This window comes from Labrus bergylta, chromosome 18 (assembly GCF_963930695.1).
Source record: "Labrus bergylta chromosome 18, fLabBer1.1, whole genome shotgun sequence".
Taxonomy (NCBI): Eukaryota; Metazoa; Chordata; class Actinopteri; order Labriformes; family Labridae; genus Labrus; species Labrus bergylta.
This window is the reverse complement of record NC_089212.1, coordinates 7,845,538-7,866,627: the sequence shown is the minus strand read 5'-3', so window position 1 is coordinate 7,866,627 and position 21,090 is coordinate 7,845,538. Positions and strand designations below refer to the sequence as shown.

General features: G+C 44.2%; 2 protein-coding genes across 2 annotated transcripts; one reads left to right on the top strand and one right to left on the bottom strand.

Annotated features, from left to right (window-relative positions):
- Nucleotides 1-850: 850 nt before the first annotated feature.
- On the bottom strand, nt 851-7,193 carry LOC110000023 (cyclin-K-like). Its single transcript, XM_020655214.2, has 11 exons — nt 7,137-7,193; nt 5,945-6,252; nt 5,543-5,624; nt 4,598-4,729; nt 4,387-4,492; nt 4,248-4,305; nt 3,945-4,114; nt 3,519-3,691; nt 3,144-3,174; nt 2,957-3,028; nt 851-2,307 (listed from the first exon to the last, which is right to left on the bottom strand). Exons 1-11 carry the CDS (start codon nt 7,191-7,193, stop codon nt 1,880-1,882), a joined length of 1,617 nt encoding a protein of 538 aa, XP_020510870.2. The 3' UTR covers nt 851-1,879.
- Nucleotides 6,937-19,411, top strand: setd3 (SET domain containing 3, actin histidine methyltransferase). Its single transcript, XM_020655216.3, has 13 exons — nt 6,937-7,078; nt 9,681-9,805; nt 9,930-10,019; nt 10,125-10,273; nt 10,578-10,650; nt 11,283-11,539; nt 13,607-13,665; nt 14,308-14,422; nt 14,508-14,582; nt 14,690-14,856; nt 15,923-16,008; nt 16,617-16,777; nt 17,220-19,411. Exons 2-13 carry the CDS (start codon nt 9,700-9,702, stop codon nt 17,673-17,675), a joined length of 1,794 nt encoding a protein of 597 aa, XP_020510872.2. The 5' UTR covers nt 6,937-7,078; nt 9,681-9,699; the 3' UTR covers nt 17,676-19,411.
- Nucleotides 19,412-21,090: the final 1,679 nt, after the last annotated feature.

Genomic DNA, 21,090 nt, shown 5'->3' with positions numbered 1-21,090 from the left:
GATGTAAAAACATAAATAATGACATCATAATAAAGTCAGACATTAATGTCTGTGATTCAATCAGCAGCACAGGCAGAGAAAACCTCAGTATTTTCAAAATAAGAGTCTTTTAGTTATTTCTCATGATAATTTAAATCAGTGTTTTAAAATTCAGGAGATGTAAACACACAAATCGATCCTCGCTGGAACCAGTCGGGCGTCAGTGCTGTCTGTGAGTTCATACTGGGTCTGAATGTGTCCCAGTATGAAACCAACCAATGAGGGGATCTTTAAGTTACCTGGCTTCACCTGACAGATGAGATCACACTGGACTGTCACGTGAAGCCTGACAAGTTCACTCAGTTTCCCTGAGCGTGTTCACATAAGAGGGGGGCGGAGTTAGCTTCTTTCATAACCTACCATGATCATTAAACAAGTTTGCTGTCAGCCAGTGGCGATTCTAGAGTCTGTTAGGGCCCTAGACAAAAATAATTTGGAGGACCCTCCAACCAGCCAACGCTTTCTCCTCTTCCTCTTTTTTTCTCTCCTGATGTCTAATTCCTCTTCAGTTGTCTTCAGTGACTTTCATTGAAAAACTTTTCACAGCAATAGAGTGAGTGCTGTCACATGGGGCCCCTCAAAGGAGGTTTCCTACTATCTTTTTGCACATTTTGCACACCCCTACTGGCCCCAAGCCTGTTGACAAGCAGCGCCTCTGCTGTCAGCTGATTGTCATTTTAATGTCAAATGCAAACTGTAATAGAAAAGTTTGAAGAAGTTAAAGCTTATAATGAGTCTAAAATCAAACAGCTGCAGAGATCATAGTCCTACATAAGAACCCTAAAGTGAACTCAATAACTGAACATTCTCCTCAGGTGTGACTTCTTTATCAGGTTTATTATTTTACAGTAAAAAAGAAAAAAAAGTAAACATTAAAATCACTGCTCATGTGTTCACATCAAGATCAATACAGACGGTTTCTGTTCAAACCAACATCTTCACCTCCTTTAAATTAAGATGTATGCCATTATAGAGCAGTTTAAAACCATAAGAAACAAAGTTAAAACAGGGTAATAACATTGTAAACCAGTTTAACAATAAAATAAACCTAATTCGAAACCATAATAAACCAGTTTAACTGACGTAAACTAGTTAAAGGTGCTGTTGGACACCAAATAAAACAGTTTCAACTAGACAATGAAATTACCTGTTTTAACCAACATAGCATTATAAACCAGTTTTTACCAATTTGAACCGGTCATATCATAATTAACCAGTTTGAACCAGTTTAAAACCATGAAATAACCAATTTCAACCAGTTTGGTACCATAATCAACCAGTTTAAAACACGTTTAAATCAGTTAGACACAATGAAATAACCTGTTTTAACCTGCGTAGCGTAATAAACCAGTTTGAACACTGTAATAAACCAGTTTGAACCAGTTTAAAACAACATAATAAAACACTTTTAATTCGTTTTGTACCCCAATGGACCAGTTTCAACCAGTTCTAACCAGTTTAGTTCTATAGATTATGTGTGAAAACAGAAACCAGAGTGGACGGATTTAGAACTTTAAAAAGATGAGAAATGTTGATGTAAAAACAGATTTTATAGCAAACAGCTAAAACATAAACAATGGAGTTTATATTTAGAGACTGATTTACTGATTGGATACCGTAATTGATGCATGATGGGTTACTGATCTCTGATTAGACAATGGATCTCTGGATTTATGATTGACTATTGAATTACTAAATCTTGATTGGACTGTAATGTATTATTGATCTGAGATTGGATTATTGATCTGAGATTGGATTATTGATCCGTGATTGGATTATTGATCCGTGATTGGATATATCTGATCCGAGGTCAATGTTACTTGTTGAGTCCTCATGGTTCTCATCTCATCCAGGTCCTGTGGTTCTGTCCACCGGGTGGCAGCATCCCGGGTGGCATAGGAGGGGGCAGCTGATGTTGTCCCGTGTTAGGAGGAGGGTGGTACACCCCGCTCAGACTAGGAGGTAGCCCCATGACGGAGGGGGGCGGACCCAGCAGGTAGCTGTAGACTGACAGAGGAGGGGCGTTGTAGGTGGTGGTGCCCGGGGGGTAGTGGTGATAGTTCATGGGTGGTGCACAGGCCTGAGGTATTGAGGTGTTCATCATGGACTGGATGGTCTGGTAACCCTCACTGGACAGCAGAGAGCTGGAGGGAGGGGGCAGGTCTTTAGGAGGGGGAGGGGGCGGAGGGGGGCAGTGGGGTAAAGGAGGGGGTGGTGGCTTAGAGGGTGGCTCAGGGGCTGGAGGGTAGGAGGAGGGGGGTTTAAGATCTGTCAGAGAGAAAAAGGGAGGTCACTCAAACACGAGAAAGAGAGAGAACTAACTTTAGCTCTGAGTCAGTTACTATGGTAACCGAGTCTGTGAACCTAACCTGGTCGGGGAGCAGGTTTTCTTCAATGAACCCCAAGTTTATTCCCCGTCTCTGCCCACTTTCAGAGCCAACTGTTTCATTTCCTCATTCTTTCATGCAGTTTGTATCACAAGTGTGTTAGTGAAAATTCACCGTCGTTTTAATATTATCTGGGAGGCATACAATAATACGTCTGATTAATTAGCCCATTGAATAAATAGAGTAGCCTCCATTCAAGCTAACATGCTGACTCGAACAGCAGCCCTTTGGTTCTGCAGCAGCGTTACTTTCATTTCTCTAAAAAACCTGTTCATATTCACCGTATGTCTGCATGAAGATGTACAGTTCAAGAGTGGAAAAGTGTGAGGAGCTCCGTTTTTTGTTACCTGTTGCCATGGTGATAGTAGTATCACGGTTCTATTAATGTTGGCTTTTTATAGTCGTGGTGTAGGCGCTGAACTCTGAGTGAACCGACTCAAATCAGCTGCTCTGGAACCGTTAACTCAGAGTTTGCCACCTTAGAGCTCAGAGTCGGACCGAGAGTTTGTGAAACGTGAGGAGACACTCACCTGTGTTCATAGATACAGGAGGAGGAGGTGGAGGTGGAGGAGGCGGAGGCGGCAGCTCTGGATTAGTGAGCTCTGTAAAACAAAAGCCCTGTATTGAAATGTGTGTGTTTGGAGATCACAGACATGTTCTTGTGAAGTCTTCAGTGTGTTCCTATGTTTGTTATGTTGAGCAGAATGTTGAACTCACTGATGACTTTGTTGTCTTCTTTGGGAGACGGCTGAAAATTAAACACAAATAATAACATTCAGAATTTAAACTATGTAATACATAAACTACAGAGACTCTATATGAGACACATAATAACAGGGACATGACTGTATCTAACATATATAATGGTCATATCCTGTTTGCATGTCTGAACCCAAACGGCCAAATTATTCACTCTGACTCGAACTTTCTCCTGCCAGCTCACACTGGCAATCCATCCCGTGCCTAAGCACACTTCACTCCTAAGTCTTAAGACGTAATGACGACTGAGCTTGGTTACGGCGCTGGTGCAGAGTTGTACTGTGAAAAAGGAAACAGTCAACCCAGCTGTGGGTTAAAGAGAGGTCGGCTCACCTGTGCTGGTCGGGGGGGTCGAGGGCTGGTCTGAGGGGAAGTCTTCTTGGTGGGGGGAGGGACTGAGGGGGACAGGATGGAGGGGGGGAGGGGGGTGTCTCCAGCACTCATCCCTCCATCAGGAATCTGCTGCTTGGCCTGAGAGTACAAATCAAGGATCTGATGGCAGATATCTGAACGGAGGAGGAGAAGGGAGAGTTAGGTCAATTTAGATTCTGCTGTATGATATCAAATCAGATTAATAATCAGGGCTCGGCTGTTCATAAGGTTTCATTTACACTTTTACACGACACAAACTGGAGGTGTTCTCTAGATAGAAAACAGGAACCTAATCTTAATTGTTTCTTCCTATCCGATAGCTTTAACCCTGTTGGATTTGTTTCGAACAACCGGGGCCGCGCTGCATGATCAGGGTTGTTCTGATACCTTCTAGAACCTCCACAGGTACGTCGTGGACAAACTGCTCCCACCAGCGGCGGTTCGTCTGTTTGGAGGTCCATTCCTGGAGGTCGAATTTAGAGAGACGACCTGCCAGGTACATGACGGCTACAGCGATAATCTGAGGCTCCCACTGCAGGGCCACCATGGTGTACAGACTGTAAGAGATTACTTCCATTATTATTATTGTGGTTTTTCGCTGTAGGGAGGTAAATCTGCTGGATACTGTCACCAATCCTTAAATCATATTTCAGACATGAAACAGGTCTCATCCCAGGTGTGTATTCTCACCTGTCATTGACGAAGGTCCAGGCCATCTGAACCAGTTTCTGCACCTTGTTCTTATCACCTGTGAGACAGAAAATGTTTCAGGGTTGGCTCAGTGCTCTGAAGCTCTGGTATGGATTAATACTGATAGAAATGTAGGAACCTTTGAGCTGCTTGGCATAGCGCAGCAGGAACTGGTATGGATGCTCCACCTGCAGGTCAAACTTGATGGTCTGCAGCAGAATGCGCTCCAACACCATCACCTCCTCCTGTGACACACACACACACTCTACATTTACAACCCCAAATTCTAGAAAGGTTTTCTCCAGCAACATGGACAGCACAGACAGCACAAGTCAAACTCTGATACAGACCTTTGGATCGTCTCCAAACTGAGCGAACTGGACATCGTTGAGCAAACCGCGAGCCGTCTTTATGATGTCTTTGCACTTCTTTGGAGTCTCCTCCACTTTACCTGCCAGGAAGAGGCAGCATCCTCCTGTTACCTGCAGACACAGCTCAGGACTTAAAATGACAACAACCTCCAGACACAGCTCAGGGTTTAAAATGACAACAACCTGCAGACACAGCTCAGGGTTTAAAATGACAACAACCTGCAGACACAGCTCAGGGTTTAAAATGACAACAACCTGCAGACACAGCTCAGGGTTTAAAATGACAACAACCTCCAGACACAGCTCAGGATTTAAAATGACAACAACCTCCAGACACAGCTCAGGGTTTAAAATGACAACAACCTGCAGACACAGCTCAGGGTTTAAAATGACAACAACCTGCAGACACAGCTCAGGGTTTAAGACAACAATCTGCATACACATCTCAAGGTTAAACACATGACCTGCAGACACAGCTCAGGGTTAAACACATGACCTGCAGACACAGCTCAGGGTTAAAAACATGATCTGCAGACACAGCTCAGGGTTAAACACATGACCTGCAGACACAGCTCAGGGTTAAACACATGACCTGCAGACACAGCTCAGGGTTAAACACATGACCTGCAGACACAGCTCAGGGTTAAACACATGACCTGCAGACACAGCTCAGGGTTTAAAAGCCAACAACCTGCAGACACAGCTCAGGGTTCCATGCAGGTTTTTAAGATACATGAATGCAACTTTAAGCCAAAGGAAATTTCAGTTTCAATTTCAGCCAAAGGAAGTGTCAGTATTTGCCAATCTATGAATTCAACTCCATGCTCTCACTTTTGTTCTTGGTTCTTCTTAGTTTAAAAATATGACTGAAAATCTGTATGTTCTTATCTAAGTGAGACACACACAAGAGATCTTCATACTCACATATCTGGGGAACTGTTTGAAGGAGTGAAACATGTAGAAACGATGGAAGTAAACGATGCCTGTAGCCAGAGTGTCATAGTGTCTGCAGCCGCTCAGGTTAAGATCAATGACATGAGAGGTGAACAGGGTTGTTCACCATAGCAACATGTTAAACTTTGATTTGATAGTTAAAATATAATGATATCAACAACAAAACTAGAAGTCCTGGAGGGAACACAATGTGGTGTCATTTCTTACCCTATGATACCTCACCTTCACCTGTGTTCACCTTCACCTGTGTTCACCTTCACCTGTCAGTGTGTGCAAACCTTTCACGATATAAGCATTATATTATAACTAAATCTTAACTTAATTATATATATTTTGTATTTAAATCATTATATTAAAAATCTTTAAGGATACAGGCCGAGTCTAGTCCCCGCGTCGAAGATGAACCGGGCCCCCTCTCGGCGGTACCGGGCCTCGGTGGCGGGATCCAGACCCTCAGCCTGGGACGGAGTGTGGACCAGGTCCTTCTTGTCCCAGTACCAGCATGGTTTGATGTGGTCCAGGCCGGCCGGGTCCTTCCGGTCCCAGTACAGTAGGGGTCTGAGGAGCTCCAGGGTGTCCGGCACCGGTTCGTCCTGCGGGGGAGCAGGACCTGAAGCTAGAGGAGGATTCTGTAGTTCCGGCTTTAGGAAAACTACATTTACTTGCACCGACCAGCGATGCTAGCAGCTAACGTTGCTGATATACATAGAAAGTAAAGGTAAATAAAAACAGTTCGTTTAAATGATATGCTCCCACATGAAGCTGGAAGTATTGAACGTAATTTAAAACTGATTATTCTGAACTATTAAGACTTAAACATCCTGTAGTCACGCTGCTAGCTGTTCTCTCCACATTCATCCAAACAAAGAGCACCAAACACCGCCGCACACACATCGCATGATTGACTTTTACCTCATCCAATCACTGACGAGCGAACATTACCATATATGGTACTATTAAGCGTTCTAAAAGTAAATGTCCAATCACAAGCCGCGCGGGGATGGCTTGCTGTTTATGCTACATTCACGTGGTGTCGGATACTTCGGAAAAACGAAAGGTGTTTAGTTGTAAAATGCACAGAATCGTCTTCACGAGGGGCAAAATATGTTTTGTCAATGTTGACATACTTTTTATTAATACACGTATTGCACATAAACTTTTTGCTCAAATATATCTTTTAATAGAGACATTCACACGTTTTCTTCTTCTTAGCATCAACGCTGTTTGTTACTGTTGATACAACATTTAGACTTTAACTGAAATGACGTGAACACACTGATGTCGGAAGAACGACTTCCCAACTCGGAAACTTGGACCATCCGAGCAGCACCCGAATGCACCATTAACGCCATGCTCTTTGGGCGTGCTGCCCAGTAACCAATCAGAACGCAGGAATCCAGCACTTTGAATGTGGGTGTATCTCCTTTTGTCGTCCAATCAGAGGCCGTGCTGAGTCACGGTAGGTTTCAGCGTAGAAACAGAGAAGTGCTTCTGTCACTTATTAAGGTAAGTGTATTAAAACGGAGAAAAACGGGTTTATTATTCACTTTTAAAAAGTTCTCACCTGCTGAGTACTGTTATTCTGTGCTGATGTGCGCATGCGCTGTACACGCGGGTTCATGCTAGTAGCTAGTGAGCTAATTCAGCAGATTAGCTCCCTGATCCTTTACCACCTGACAGCTTAGCAGCTAGCAGCTAGCAGCTAACACCTAGCATGGGATCGTTCAGTGGAGATGAATGAGCTGGAGGGGCGTGTATCCTCACTGCTAGGAAGCTAATGCTAGCTGCTGGCCTACTGGGACAGGGTGCTGGTCACACGGGAGGCTAACTGGGAGCACTGGTTGTTGGTTTAGCATGTATCCAGGGTACCTATATTTAACCCTACAAAAAAACAAAACAACAAAACCTGAGTGATTGTAGAGTTCAGAGGGATAACACCCTGACTGACTGGACGTGTGTGATAAACTCACTGTAATTTACCTGTGGACAGGTGAAGGAAGAATGTTCCTGCAGGTCCAATCCTGAAGATTGACCTGTGTTTACTGTGGTCACTCAGGTGTGTCAGCTTCAGGAACACACAGTCAGATCCACTGCTGCTTCACACAGTGATAGATAATCATGTAAATATGGTCGACACATCACAGTGAAGCAGAGAAAGTTCTAACTCGGAGTGCAGTAAGTCATAATGTGATGAGAACAGAGCATGCAGACATCATCTGTTTAGTTTTCATCACTTCTTAATGCTGATGTGTCTGTATGGGGCAGTAGTAGCTCAGTCTGCAGGGACTTGGGTTGTGGATCCGGGGGCGTCGCCGGTGCAGAAATTGGTCTGATAGCTAGAGAGGGGCAAGTTCACTTCCTGAGCACTGCCGAGGTGCCCTTAAGCAAGGCACCGACCCTCACCGCCAGCTTACCCTTGCAGCCGCATCACTCTGACATCTCCACAGGATCCTGTGTGTGCATACATGATTCAGAGTGAGCTATAAAGCAACTTGTTTTAAAATATAGTGTGAGTATGGGACAAAAATGTTCAACTTCTGCAGTCAGCAAGCTCATCAACATCTTAACTGTAATAATTGTACAATTCAGCAGACGCTTTTATCCAAAGCGGCATAAATCAGAGAATAAGAACAAGACAAGCGAGGATCCAGAGAGGAGGAGACAACATCAGGAAGTGCAAACAAACAGCTTTAAGTCTGATTGGACACACAGGTGCTGACAGGAAGTGACACGAGGCAGAGCACAACATTGACAGCTGTTCTTAAGAGTTCTAATCAGCATCAAAACCATCCTAAATATATCATCATCTTCATCATCATTAAGTGTGTAGGTGTTCATGAAAGACATCAAAAGAATAGGATATGTAGTCAGTGTGCTCGTGTCAAAGATGAAAACTGAGGACACTCATCATTTTATTTTAGTTAGTTTTTTAAGCACACAATACCTTGTTTTTATTTTAGTTTCAGTTAACGAAAATGTTTTTTTTTTTGATTGCATTAATGAGTATGAACCCTTAGAGGGGCCGATAAACCTGACAGCTTAGTGTTTAATACATCTTTATTTATCTTACTGTGTTGAATGTGCTCACAGGGCCGGTACTTATCCTCTGTTAGCTCGTTGTTGTTCCTCTCCTCAGTCTCAGTATGAGAACGTTTCAGGACATTTATGTTCAATGTTTTTAGAGCACAGCTGCTGCTGAGTGTCACCGAGCAGCTGTGAGACACACACACACACACACACACACACACACACACACACACACACACTGTGTGTGTGTGTGTGTGTCAGCTGCTGCTGCAAAGGAAGCAGGGATTCATATTATCTGTGTTAAGTCCTGAAGGAGATTGAACTGTTGGTGTGAAGTGAACGTTGATACTTGGTCTATTTAAAGGTGTCTCTGTGTGTGTGTGTGTGTGTGTGTGTGTGTGTGTGTGTGTGTGTGTGTGTGTGTGTGTCTCTGTGTGTGTGTGTGTATCGGTGTGAAGCCTCAGGCCTAACACTCAGACTTACTCTGCATAATGAACCCTGAGGCTGCTGTGAGCTACCAGATCAGACCTTAAACTGTGATAATGAAGGTTAGACTTTAAACTGGGATAATACCGGTGTAGGTACCACAGTGTTTCCCCTACCATTATATTAGGTGGGGCGCCTTCACCTGCGTTTGTATGATGATGTAGAACATTGTGACTGGCTGTCAGAGAGTCGGAGCGAGAGATCAATGTCTCCTTATGAAAGAGCAAGAACTCAAACACACGGCGTCCAAACTGCATTAAATGTTACACGGTTGATCATTGACTCTGGTTGATCAGAGTCAATGTCTGAACATATTTACATTCCAATATTCAATGTTTGTAATGACTATCACTTTAAACAGTGGTGACGTGGAAAATAGCCGATCAGTGGTGGTCTTGATTTAAAATCTGGAGACCTCCCAATCTGAGACCGAGACAAGACCGAGTAAAAATGCTTTCGGTTCAGAGACAAACCGAGACCTATATTCTCAGATGACATGATACCAAACTCATGTTTAATGTTAATAAATCAACAGATGTTTATGTGACAAAGTGTCCAGATTCATCTATTAACAGTACACTGATTTGTTTTCCAGCTTGTTGACAAAGAGCATCATGGGTAAAAAGAGTCGAGTCAAGACTCAGAAGTCTGGTTCAGGAGGAGCCAGCGCCGCCGTTTCTCCTAAAGAGATGATGAACCTGATCTCTGAGCTGCTGCAGAGTACGTACACCTGTCCCCTCACACCTGAACCTGTGTATCTAAAGAAGATTCATGCAGTATTCAGGTATTTGTTCATGTTGATTTAAAGTGCTACAGGTGTTTATGGTCTGCGTGTGTTTCCCAGAATGCAGCAGTGCAGCCTCCTCTGGTAAAGAGTGGGAGGAGTATGTCCAGATCCGAGGCCTGGTGGAGAAAATCCGCAAGAAACAGAAAGGTGAGAACAAGAAACTACTGAAGTGTTTTGATGAAAAGAGTATTTCTCTGAGCCGGTTCTTCTTATTATTATTGTGATAATTATTATTATAAATATGTTGTTCAGGCCTGTCGGTGGTGTTCGACGGCAGCAGAGAGGAGTATTTCTCAGACCTGATGGCGTGGGCTCAGGAGAACGGAGGACCCTCTGAAGGATTCTGTGTCTCAGACTTTGGATCAGAGGGGTACGGACTGAAGGCCACCAGAGACATCAAGGTCAGAGCAGTGATTTAAACCCTAACGTTCATCCATCTACAGAAACAAACAGGTCCACCCACCCAACCGAACTTAGCATGCACAGGGGGAACATGCAAACTCAAGTATGGAAAGTGTTCCAGTAGAGGATCTAACCTCAACACCATGCAGCCCCTTAATGTCCAGTTAAAATGCAAAGTTAACAAATGGTTAAAGCTGTAGTGCTCAGGTCTCTGTGGTGGCTCTTGGCTGCAGACTGTAACCTACACTGGGCTCATTAAATACCTAAATTGTCTAATACTTTTTTTCCTGTGTGTGTGTTTAGGCAGAGGAGCTGTTCCTGTGGGTTCCCAGGAAGATGCTGATGACGGTGGAGTCTGCTCAGAACTCCGTGCTGGGTAAGAACATGTGATGAAGAGGAACGTTGGGATCTGTAGGGGGAAATAGAGAAACAACCTAAAAATCATCAATGGTCATACTATCTGACATACTGTGACATGGTCTGAAGATATAAACATTAAACTTGATCAGACTGTCAGACAGATCCTCATCCTCAGTCCTCAACGAACCTGGAGCATATACAAACTAACTCCTTTTCCTCTTCCTCCCCATCTCCTCTTCTCTCCCTGTTTCCTCTTCCTCTCTCTTTTCCACTTTCTCTGTCCCTGTCTCCTCCTTTTCCCTTCATGTCTTCTTCATCCTCTCTCGCCTCCTCCTACCTCCCTCCCTGTCTCCTCCGTTTCCCTCTGTATCTTCTTCTTCCTTCCTCGTCTCCTCCTCCTTCCTCCCTGTCTCCTCCTTTTCCCTCTGTGTCTTCTTCATCGTCCCTTGTCTCCTCCTCCCGGTTCCCTCCCTGTCTCCTCCTCTTCCCTCGGAATCTTCCTCATCCTCCTTCATCTTCTCCCTCGTTTCTTCCTCCCGGCTCCCTCCCTGTCTCCTCCTCTTCCCTTGGAATCTTCCTCATCCTCCTTCATCTTCTCCCTTGTTTCCTCCTCCCGGTTCCCTCCCTGTCTCCTCCTTGTCCCCTCAGGTCCTCTGCACAGTCAGGACAGGATCCTGCAGGCGATGGAGAACGTGACGTTGGCGTTCCACCTGCTGTGCGAGCGCGCTGACCCGTCTTCACCGTGGATGCCGTACATCCACAGTCTCCCTCAGGAGTACGACACACCGCTCTACTTTCAGCAGGAGGAGGTGCAGCTGCTGCTGGGAACTCAGGCCATCCAGGACGTCTTGAGCCAGTACAAGAACACCGCGAGACAATATGCGTACTTCTACAAACTGCTGCAGGTATGAACACACAAACAGTCGTGATGTCATACATGAGCCAGTTCCTCCTCTGCTGGTGCTGCCTCACCCGTCTGCTAACAAGGTGAAGCTGTAAGAACATTATCCTTCTCCTCTGTGCCTGTAGTACTGCACTATGTCCAGCAGGGAGCAGCATTAAGTCAGACAGAGATGTTGGAATGATCCTGGTTTAGTTTGTGAAGAAGAGATCTGAGGTTTATTTAGGCTGAGGCTGATGGTCACTGATACTTAATTAATAAACTTTCGACCCTTTAAACACTCTGTTTGATAAAGTCATAAAACGATGTATCACAGCGATGCTCTGACTTTAATTATAAACTTCATGATTAATAAATGAACACATCCCAGTGATTCACATTGATATCAGCTCCGTGTTAATTAGTGAACTTGAAACGATCACAGACTGCCTCAGTGTAATGACACAGATAATGATGAAATGTGTCACAGACGGTCGATAGTAAGAATTATAATCTCATAATCTGCGGATATGATAATGAGTCAGTGTTGATGTCGAGCAGAGACGGGTAGCTTTGATCTCGCTCTGTAACATCACACACGCTCTGACAGAAACTGTATTTAGTTTGAGTTACATGATGTACAGCAGACTGTGTGACGACCTGCAGGGGAGGCTGATTCATTGATTGCAGGGTTTCAGGTAGAGTTATAGTACTCTATAAAACTTGTCTTGTCTCGGTCTCTCCTGGCCTTGGTCTCGGTTTTGATCCCTAAATGTCTTGGTCTTGTTTCAGTCTCGGAGCACTCTGGTCTCAGGTATGTCTTGGTTTCAGGTTCAGGTGTATTTATGAATAGAACTGTATGGCTGTTTTAGATCCGCTGCTACACTAGTCTTACATACTGATTCGGCCAAAATGCAGTTTACTTCCTCATTCAAAGACCAGAAACCAGTTTAGCTAGGCCGGGTATACTGCAACAAAGCAAACGACTGGAGGTCAGACTACAGACTACTGTTGAATGCAGGGCATACAGCGTGATGCGCTCGATGGTAGCATGCAGTATGTAAGTACTGAGCCGGAGGGTTAGTGAGATGAAGCTCTGTGTAAATGGCTGAATATTTAAGGTCATTACTTTTTTTTTTTTACAGATTTAAATAATTAAATGTTTAAAATTCTTCAATGGAGAAACGCTTTTGTCCCTTCTCTAGCTGTTATTTTTTACAGTGTACTTCCATTGCAGTCCACTAGGTGGCAGTGTTGTAATCTAAATGACCTGATGTCAGTGAGGGGGGGAGGAATAAAAATATAATAAGTAAGTCTTAACGGTCGAATGAAGATTATCAGATTATTGTTCATATCTAAACGTGAATGGAGAACGAAGATTTTATCAAAAGGTCCAGGAAGCCGAGTTTGATAACGACCATACTCGGGTTAAAAGACTATTTATCACACACACTCACACACACACACACACAACGTCCTCCTCCTGTAGCTCCTGCCCCCCCTGTTCAGATGACCGGGCTGTCACATTGGGTTTAAATTGAACTGACCTGAATGTACCTTCATCACTGTCTACCCCCTCCTGTGCGTGTGTGTGTGTGATCAGACTCACAGATATATGCTGACGTTCACACAGAACACAGAGAGACACACAGTTTTTCCACATGTAGTGAAATCATAATAATCTGTTTTTTGATGTTATAATTCATTGTAATCTTTTCTTCAAAAGATGAACAAGAAACATTCAGTTTTTGGAATGCTTTTAGGGCCTTCATTGCAGAGATAGGACAGTAGATAGAGCCAGAAATCTGGGAAAGAGAGAGAGTGGGGAATGAGCCACGGCTCATATTTTGAACCCAGGCTGCCCGCTTGAGAGACTATAGCCTCCGTACAGTAGTGCAGGGACGCACTAACCACTAGGCTATGTTATGAGGAGCTCTCCAGTTAATGTTTCAGGTGCTGTGTATGTGGTGATGAGTGGTCACTGTGTTCAATCTGATGGGTATGATCCTTTGTGTTCACCTGTACGGATTAATCAGTGACACGCGCACGCACAGTGAAACCCGGTCTGATCTGTGTTCCTCCACCTCTGCAGACTCATCCTGCTGCCAGCAAACTGCCTCTGAAGGACAGCTTCACCTTTGATGACTACAGGTCAGTGTGTGTACGTGTGTTTAGGTGTGGTCAAAAAAAACAGATAATAACTGACTGAATGACAGCGTCGGTGTAGACTTCACATTTTTACAAGCAGGGGACACTCGGACTGTACATGCACATGCGGCTTCCAGAGGGAGTAGGCAGGCTAGAGCAGTTTAAATAAGGCGGCAAAAGTACTGTTTGGCCAATAGGATGCTTTGAAGCAAATCAGCTGATGAGGCTCGCTAGAGATCAGCTGTTGCCGAAAAATGATAGTAGAGCGTGACTCCCTGAACTAACATCCATTTCTGGTTTGCAACAAAACCAACAACAACACAAAAGTGGCAGTATGACGACGTGCATCAGGTCACATGACTGACATCACACGCCATGTGATGTGATGTTACGCATGTGCACATCCCAATTATGATGGTAATTAAAAAAACCTAACTGCCCTAGTTGAGATTATCGGGATGTTGCATCACAAATGGTCAAACCAAACTCCATCAAAACAAACATTTTAAAGTGGTTTTCTTATCACCACATCATGAATTCAGACTTTTTTTTACGAATTACCAACATGATGTAGTAACTTCAGCATCCTTTTAACCGCATCCTAAAATCTGTTAATCCTGAAATGTGATTGGTTGATTGTGACAGGTGGGCGGTGTCCTCCGTGATGACCCGTCAGAACCAGATCCCGACTGAGGATGGCGGCAGGCTCATTCTGGCCCTGATCCCCCTCTGGGACATGTGCAACCACACCAACGGACTGGTACACACACCAAGTGAAATCCATGATATAAAACAGATGTAACTCTAAAACAGAACGATTAATGTATAGATGTGTCTTTAAACAGATCACTACGGGATATAACCTGGAGGACGATCGCTGCGAGTGTGTCGCTCTGCAGGACTACAAGGAGAACGAACAGGTGAACACACGCACACACACGCACACACACGCACACACACGCAGGCACACACGCACACATCCCTGTCTGTGGTTCAAAGGGTTAAACTGGTTATTCTCCCTCTGCAGATCTACATCTTCTACGGCACGAGATCGAACGCAGAGTTTGTGATCCACAACGGGTTCTTCTTCCAGGATAACGCTCACGACAGAGTGAAGATCAAACTGGGCGTGAGCAAGAGCGAGCGCCTGTTCGCCATGAAGGCCGAGGTGCTCTCCAGAGCAGGGATACCTGCGTACGTATAAATTAGGGACATCTGCTGTCTCAGCCAAACATTTAATCTAGTAACAGGCAAAGAGGTGCAGCTGAAGCCGGTCTTGAAAAGGCCGGCCACCTGAAAACAACCACAGCCCGCTTGCTTGCAGTCAAATATGTCACACACCTAACTATGACTAAATCTTATCCTTCATTTAATCAAAAGGGATGAGCCCCCCCCCCTTTTCAGACTGTATTTGTCTTTTAGTTCCAGGCAGAAAACGTTTTAATTCTGCTTTAAAATTTGTTGTTTTAACACGAGTGTGTTTGGGACTTGTGGTTCTTTTAGATCCAGCCTCAAGTGGACACTTAAGGAACTGCAGTTTGAATGCTGCTTGTGTTTAAGCTGAGGTTTAAAAGTGTGATCTGCAGGACAATCTGTGTTCCTCTCACCCTCTGCTGTGAGCAGCCCTTCACTCTTAATTAAACTGTTTAAATTTTGCACCCCCCCCCATATCATTTACCCTCCAATACTTTCATCATTAACCAGTTTAATCTCTTCATCATCAGCCTGTTAATTCATTTAAATGTGACTCCTCTAATCTGTTAGTGGTGACGCTCCAACTGCACAGAGAGATGAAACAGTCCTGATGTTTCTGTCACAGAGAGAGAGACAGATCTGATCACAAGTCAACTTCAAAGCAAACACTTTACAGACCGCGGTGACGACATGATCAGCTGCATAGACTGAGAGAGGAAGTCTGTGATTAACAGCATTGTATACAGAGAGAGAGAAGGAGGAGAGGACACAGACAGATAAACTGATCAGAGACATGTCAGGGAATCAGCTGTTTCTAGAACTACAAGGTCACAGCATCAGGTGGAGCATTCCTTTAAAGTCTGTCGAACAGACAGTTATAGGTCAATATGAGCAGCAGGGCAGGTACAGGTGGAGAGAGAGTACAGGTGGAAAAGGTTCAGGTGGGGAGGGTACAAGTGAAGCGAGTACTTTTAGAGAAAGAACAGATGAAGAGAGAAGAAGTGGAGAAGCTACAGGTGGGGAGAACAGAAGTTCATGAATACTGTGCTGTGTGTGTGTTTTTCAGGTCTTCTACTTTTGCTCTACACTGTAATGAACCTCCGATCTCTGCTCAGCTGCTCGCCTTTCTCCGAGTCTTCTGTATGACCGAGGGTGAGACACACATACGATAGTTTCAGACCTTTTTAGTGTCAAAGATATTTTTTTGTGTGTTTTACTGAATCGTGTGTGTCGTCCAGTTGTGTTTGTCACATCTGTCTAGCTTTAATGATTCCACTAAATGTATGAGTATTAGTAGCCCCTGCAGACCTGGACTCTGACAGTACAGGGTCTGTCTGTCACTGGTTCTGGCCTCTGGTCTGGTTTTGCAGCAGCTCTGGAGAAGATCATACGTAGACTAATACGTTTTTCATTTCTAATTGAGGACGAACTTCACACACTGCTAACATTTAAGGTGTTGCACAAACTCAGATAATCCAATGGGGTCAGATGTTATCTGTAGACCTAGTAAGTGTCAGGGTCGTCTTGTCCTGGTTTTGAAAGGCAGGGTCACCTTAAAAGAGGAGGAGGAGGAGGAGGAGGTGCAGAGGGTTTCAGTGGCTCGAGTTCATCCCTCAGAAATGTAATGAACCTTACGTCTCCCAAGCTACGAGCTAAAGCTAACTAGTTTACACATAGGGTTCAGTGTGGAACTTAAACAGAGCTGCTGCAACGGACCACTGATCCCCGTGAGGAGGATCTCATCATGGTTCTGGTTTCAGAGGAGCTGAAGGACTACCTGCTGGGGGAGGGGGCCGTCGGTAAGATCTTCACTCTCGGAAACAGCGAGTTCCCCGTCAGCTGGGACAACGAGATCAAACTGTGGACTTTCCTCGAGACGAGAGCCGCTCTGCTGCTCAAGACCTACAAGACCACATCAGAGGTACGTCAGCCCAGGTCCACACACAATCTACAGAATACAACAACACAGGAACAATAATGATATAGATGTCAGGGGTCAATTATTCATGCAAGGACAGGAATCTTTAACTTAGATTTCATGTTTTCTTGGTGATATTTCTTTGAGTAAAGAAAAATATTAAGCAAACAAAGCAATTAAAACCGGCCTGTCACTGCCGAGGGATGCAGAAGTTGAATTTTGTAACCTAGCGACAATAAGCGGGGATGAGAAGCGCTCTGAAACCGAGGTCATGGGCGCTGACAGCGCGACAAAACGACGTCATTGTTGATTCTGAAAAGTTAAAGATGAAGGACAATATATCAAAGGTCTAACAAGTTACGAGGAATCTGACATGGAGAGTTTAAATGATTTGTTTTTAACTTCTTCTTTTCTCTCTCCCCCGTCCGTCTCCATTTTGGCTCAGGAGGACCGCTCCCTTCTGGAGAAGCCGGATTTGTCGCTGCACTCTCGCCTGGCAATCCAGCTGCGTCTGGCAGAGAAGCAGATCCTGGAGAGGGCGCTGGCCAGCGGACGAGCTAAACGTCTTCACTTTGAGAAGAAGCTGGAGGAGGACGCTCCTCTGCCTCGCTACGAGGAGAGCGACATCGCTCTGCTGGAGAACTCCCAGTCAAAGCTCCCCATCATCCTGCGTCAGCTGGAGGAGGTGGAGGAGGGGCAGGAGGTTCCCGAGGAGGAGGAGGAGGAGCACAGCCTCCTGCTGAACGGGCAGAAGGAGGCGTACGGCGTGAAGGAGGAGGCGAACGGAGAGGAGACGCAGGAGGAGGTCAGAGGAGACGTAGATCTGGACTCTATGGAGAAAGGTCAAAGGGAGTCGGTGGAGCTGACAGCAAGCCGGACTGAAGACAAGACTGAGGAGTGATGGTTACCATGACAACGACATTTATTTATATTTGTCTTTGGAAGACTGAGAAATACAAAAACTACAATTATGGACTTTACTGTGTTCATCAGCGCTGACAGATAGATCGTATAAATAAATAAAAATAATGTTTGTTCAGTTCAAGACGTAGATTTACATCCGAACATTTCAAAACAAAAAACAAAAAAATCAAAGTGATGAATTATTTTATTATCGTTCACTCAGACACGATGTGTCTGCTGCTTGTCTTCATACGTGTCCTCTGTGTGTCTGAGACAATCATGTGAGCTGACCTCAAACAGCTCTGCTCTGTAAACAAAAACAAAAAACTAAAGGAAGCGGCAAATGCTTGTGTTAGCTACGGATTGGTTTAGGCAGGTGGAGCCCACACGCTCCTGTTAGAGCTCTGCATTTATAACGACGGAGCTCAGACACTCCTGTTAGAGCTCTACATGTCAAATGGTGGAGCTCACACAGTTTTTGCAAGAGTTCTACATTAAAAGGGATAACGTTAAGACTCTGATTCAAGAGCTCTAAATGTTAAAAGGTCTCAGCTCTGGTCAGACACTCGTGTTAGAGCTCGCTAATTTAGTTGTCACATTTTTAAAGGTAGAGCTTCAGACACTTGTTTTAGAGCTCCTCATTTAAACAGGTGGAGCTCAGACCCTCATCTTAAAGCTGAAAAAAAGGTAGAGCTTAGATGTTTCTGTTAAAGCTTTAATTTCTTAACGTTGAGCTCGGACACTCATGTTAGAGCCCTGGGTTTAAAAAGGTGGAGCTCAGACACTCATGTTAGAGCTCTACACTGTATGTGGTGGTGCCCAGACACTCGTCTTAGAACAAAGCATTTTAAGGGGCAGCGCTAAGACTCATTTTAGAGCTCAAGCTCAGATGCTCATGTTAAAGCTCTGCATGTAAAAAGGTGGCGCTCACACGCTTTAACATTTGAAAAGGTGCTGAAAAAGAGCTCTACAATGTTCAGTGAGGGTCAATAAGACACTTGTTTTAGAGCTCTACAGTTAAATGGGAGTAACCCAGACCCTCGTCTGAAAGCTTAACATTGTAAAAGGCTCAGATGTTTCTGTTCGAGCACAACATTTAAAGGGTTAGTGCTGAGACTCATTTAAGAGCTCTAAATTTAAAAAGTTGGCGCTCAGACGCTGATGTGAGTCCCTTGGTTTCCACAGGTGGAGCCGAAATTTGATGATTGAGACGTTTGAAGCTTCCTTTGATTTACAAACAGTTTGATTTGGTGTCTTAATGAATGTAGGGAGTTTGTGTCAGTGAAACTCGCTGATGTTGGAGCCATATGTAAACACTGAAGAGGACAACGATGAAGATTTCTGTTTGAATGAATCGTCTATAAAAACACAGAGGGACAGTGAACGCAGCACATGGGAAAAGTCAGATTTAAACCCAAGTAGGAACATTAAATCTTACTGTCAACATAATGTGGATACTTCCAGATTTAACCCGTCGCCTTCCCTCATTATGTCACTTTGTGTTTTATAACAGGACGCTGTAGAAACTTTGTTTTACCCTGATGGACGACGCTTTGGACGAATGAATTCTTAAAGCTCTCGGACTGTCTCTGTGAATCTGTTCTTCTTTCAGCAGCTGAACTCTTTCTGTGTCACCTGTGAAACTCGAATGCAACACCTGAAGCTGATTTTGGCACAAACCAGGAGCTTTAATAAAGACGAGACGAGATCTCTGTCACTCGTTTTAGAGCTCTATCTAATCTAATTGTTTCTCTCTCAGCAGGTAAATCTAAAGTCTGCAGGAAGTCTAGTGCAGTAAAGTTACAGGGATGTAAGAGTCTGATCACAAAAACACAAAGTCTCATCTGTGTGAAGTTAAAATCACACTGAGCTCTCCTGGAGCTTAAATCTGCAGACTAAGGGTTGCACGACTACAGATTTGTGTAAGTCAACATTTGTGACAATTTTGGAGTCGTTGTTGACTATTTGTAGAGCGCCAATTCATAAGAAATGTTATCTCCAGACACTTCACAAAAGGAGCAGGTGAAAGACTTAACTCATTGCTATGTTACAAAGACCTAATGTCAATCCATCATTAGCACTTAGCAACATTTAGCAAAGTTACAGTGGAGAGAAAGAGGCAGAAATCTTGGGCAAATGGACACACAAGTTACAGACTTTGAGGTGGAGGTGTTGTCAAATAGGTGAAGGACACAAGGGAGATGGTCACACAGGTGTTGAACATGCTATGGTAACAGGTGATGAAGACAGGTGATGGACAAAAAAAAGATGCTCATACAGGTGATATCACACAGGGAATGGACACAGGTGATTGACAGGTGTTGTCAAACAGGTGAATTATGTCTGATTTAGGATTTTTAAATGTTTTTTTCCTGACATCAACTTAAAGTCTCGGACACAACTGTCCCAGACTTCTATTCTCTGTCCTCCTCTTAGACAGACACACACACACACACACACACACACACACACACACACACACACACACACACACACACTGCTACAGTAACATCAGTGTGGTTTAAAATGCGGTGTGTCCACAAATAGGAGAGTTAGCGTGAAGACAGTCACAGTTAAACTCTGCAGAGCAACCAGTGTGGTTCAGACCTCAGTCTGATGAACTACACACACACACACACACACACACACACACACACACACACACACACACACACACACACACACACACACACACACACACACACACACACACACACGTACAGTGAGGCTCCACAAAGATGTTGTATATACACACCTATACCAAACCAAACGCACACTTATAAATATCAGTCAGATTTAGCATCAGACTGTTTAACTGATCTCTTAGGTTCCCACGTAACGCACACAAACTGTCAGCTACCACGATACAATAAACCACACACACAGGTACAGTAATATAATACTGTACAGTGTGCTGAAACCTTTCATCTCTCAATCCCTCGACCGTTAAACTTAACCCTTCATCCCACTATTCCTCAACCCTTACACTCTTAAGATGACTTTTTTTTGTTCTCAGCAAGTTTCTTTTCTTGCATAAAAAAGGATAATTAAAATCCCTTCACCCTTTCATCACCCACCCTTCAAACCTTACCCTCATCCCTTCTTCTTACCCTCATCCCTTCATCCCAAGTCATATTAACATTGCTATATCTTTATTGCCGTGGTCTTTGTCAGTAACTTACATGAAGTTTAATAACATGTAGTTGAATCATTTCTGGTTTAACTGTTTAAAGCTTTTACAGATTTCAAGGAGAAGATATAAAAAAAAAGGTCCAGATCCAGGTCCTCCACCACACCACCCCTCCTCTGAGGTCCTGATGTGACGGCCTGTCAGGAGACGAGTACAGATCTGATCCTCACACGCGCGCGGTGAGCTGACCACTGAGCGGTGAAGAGGCCCACAGTGTCCCTCC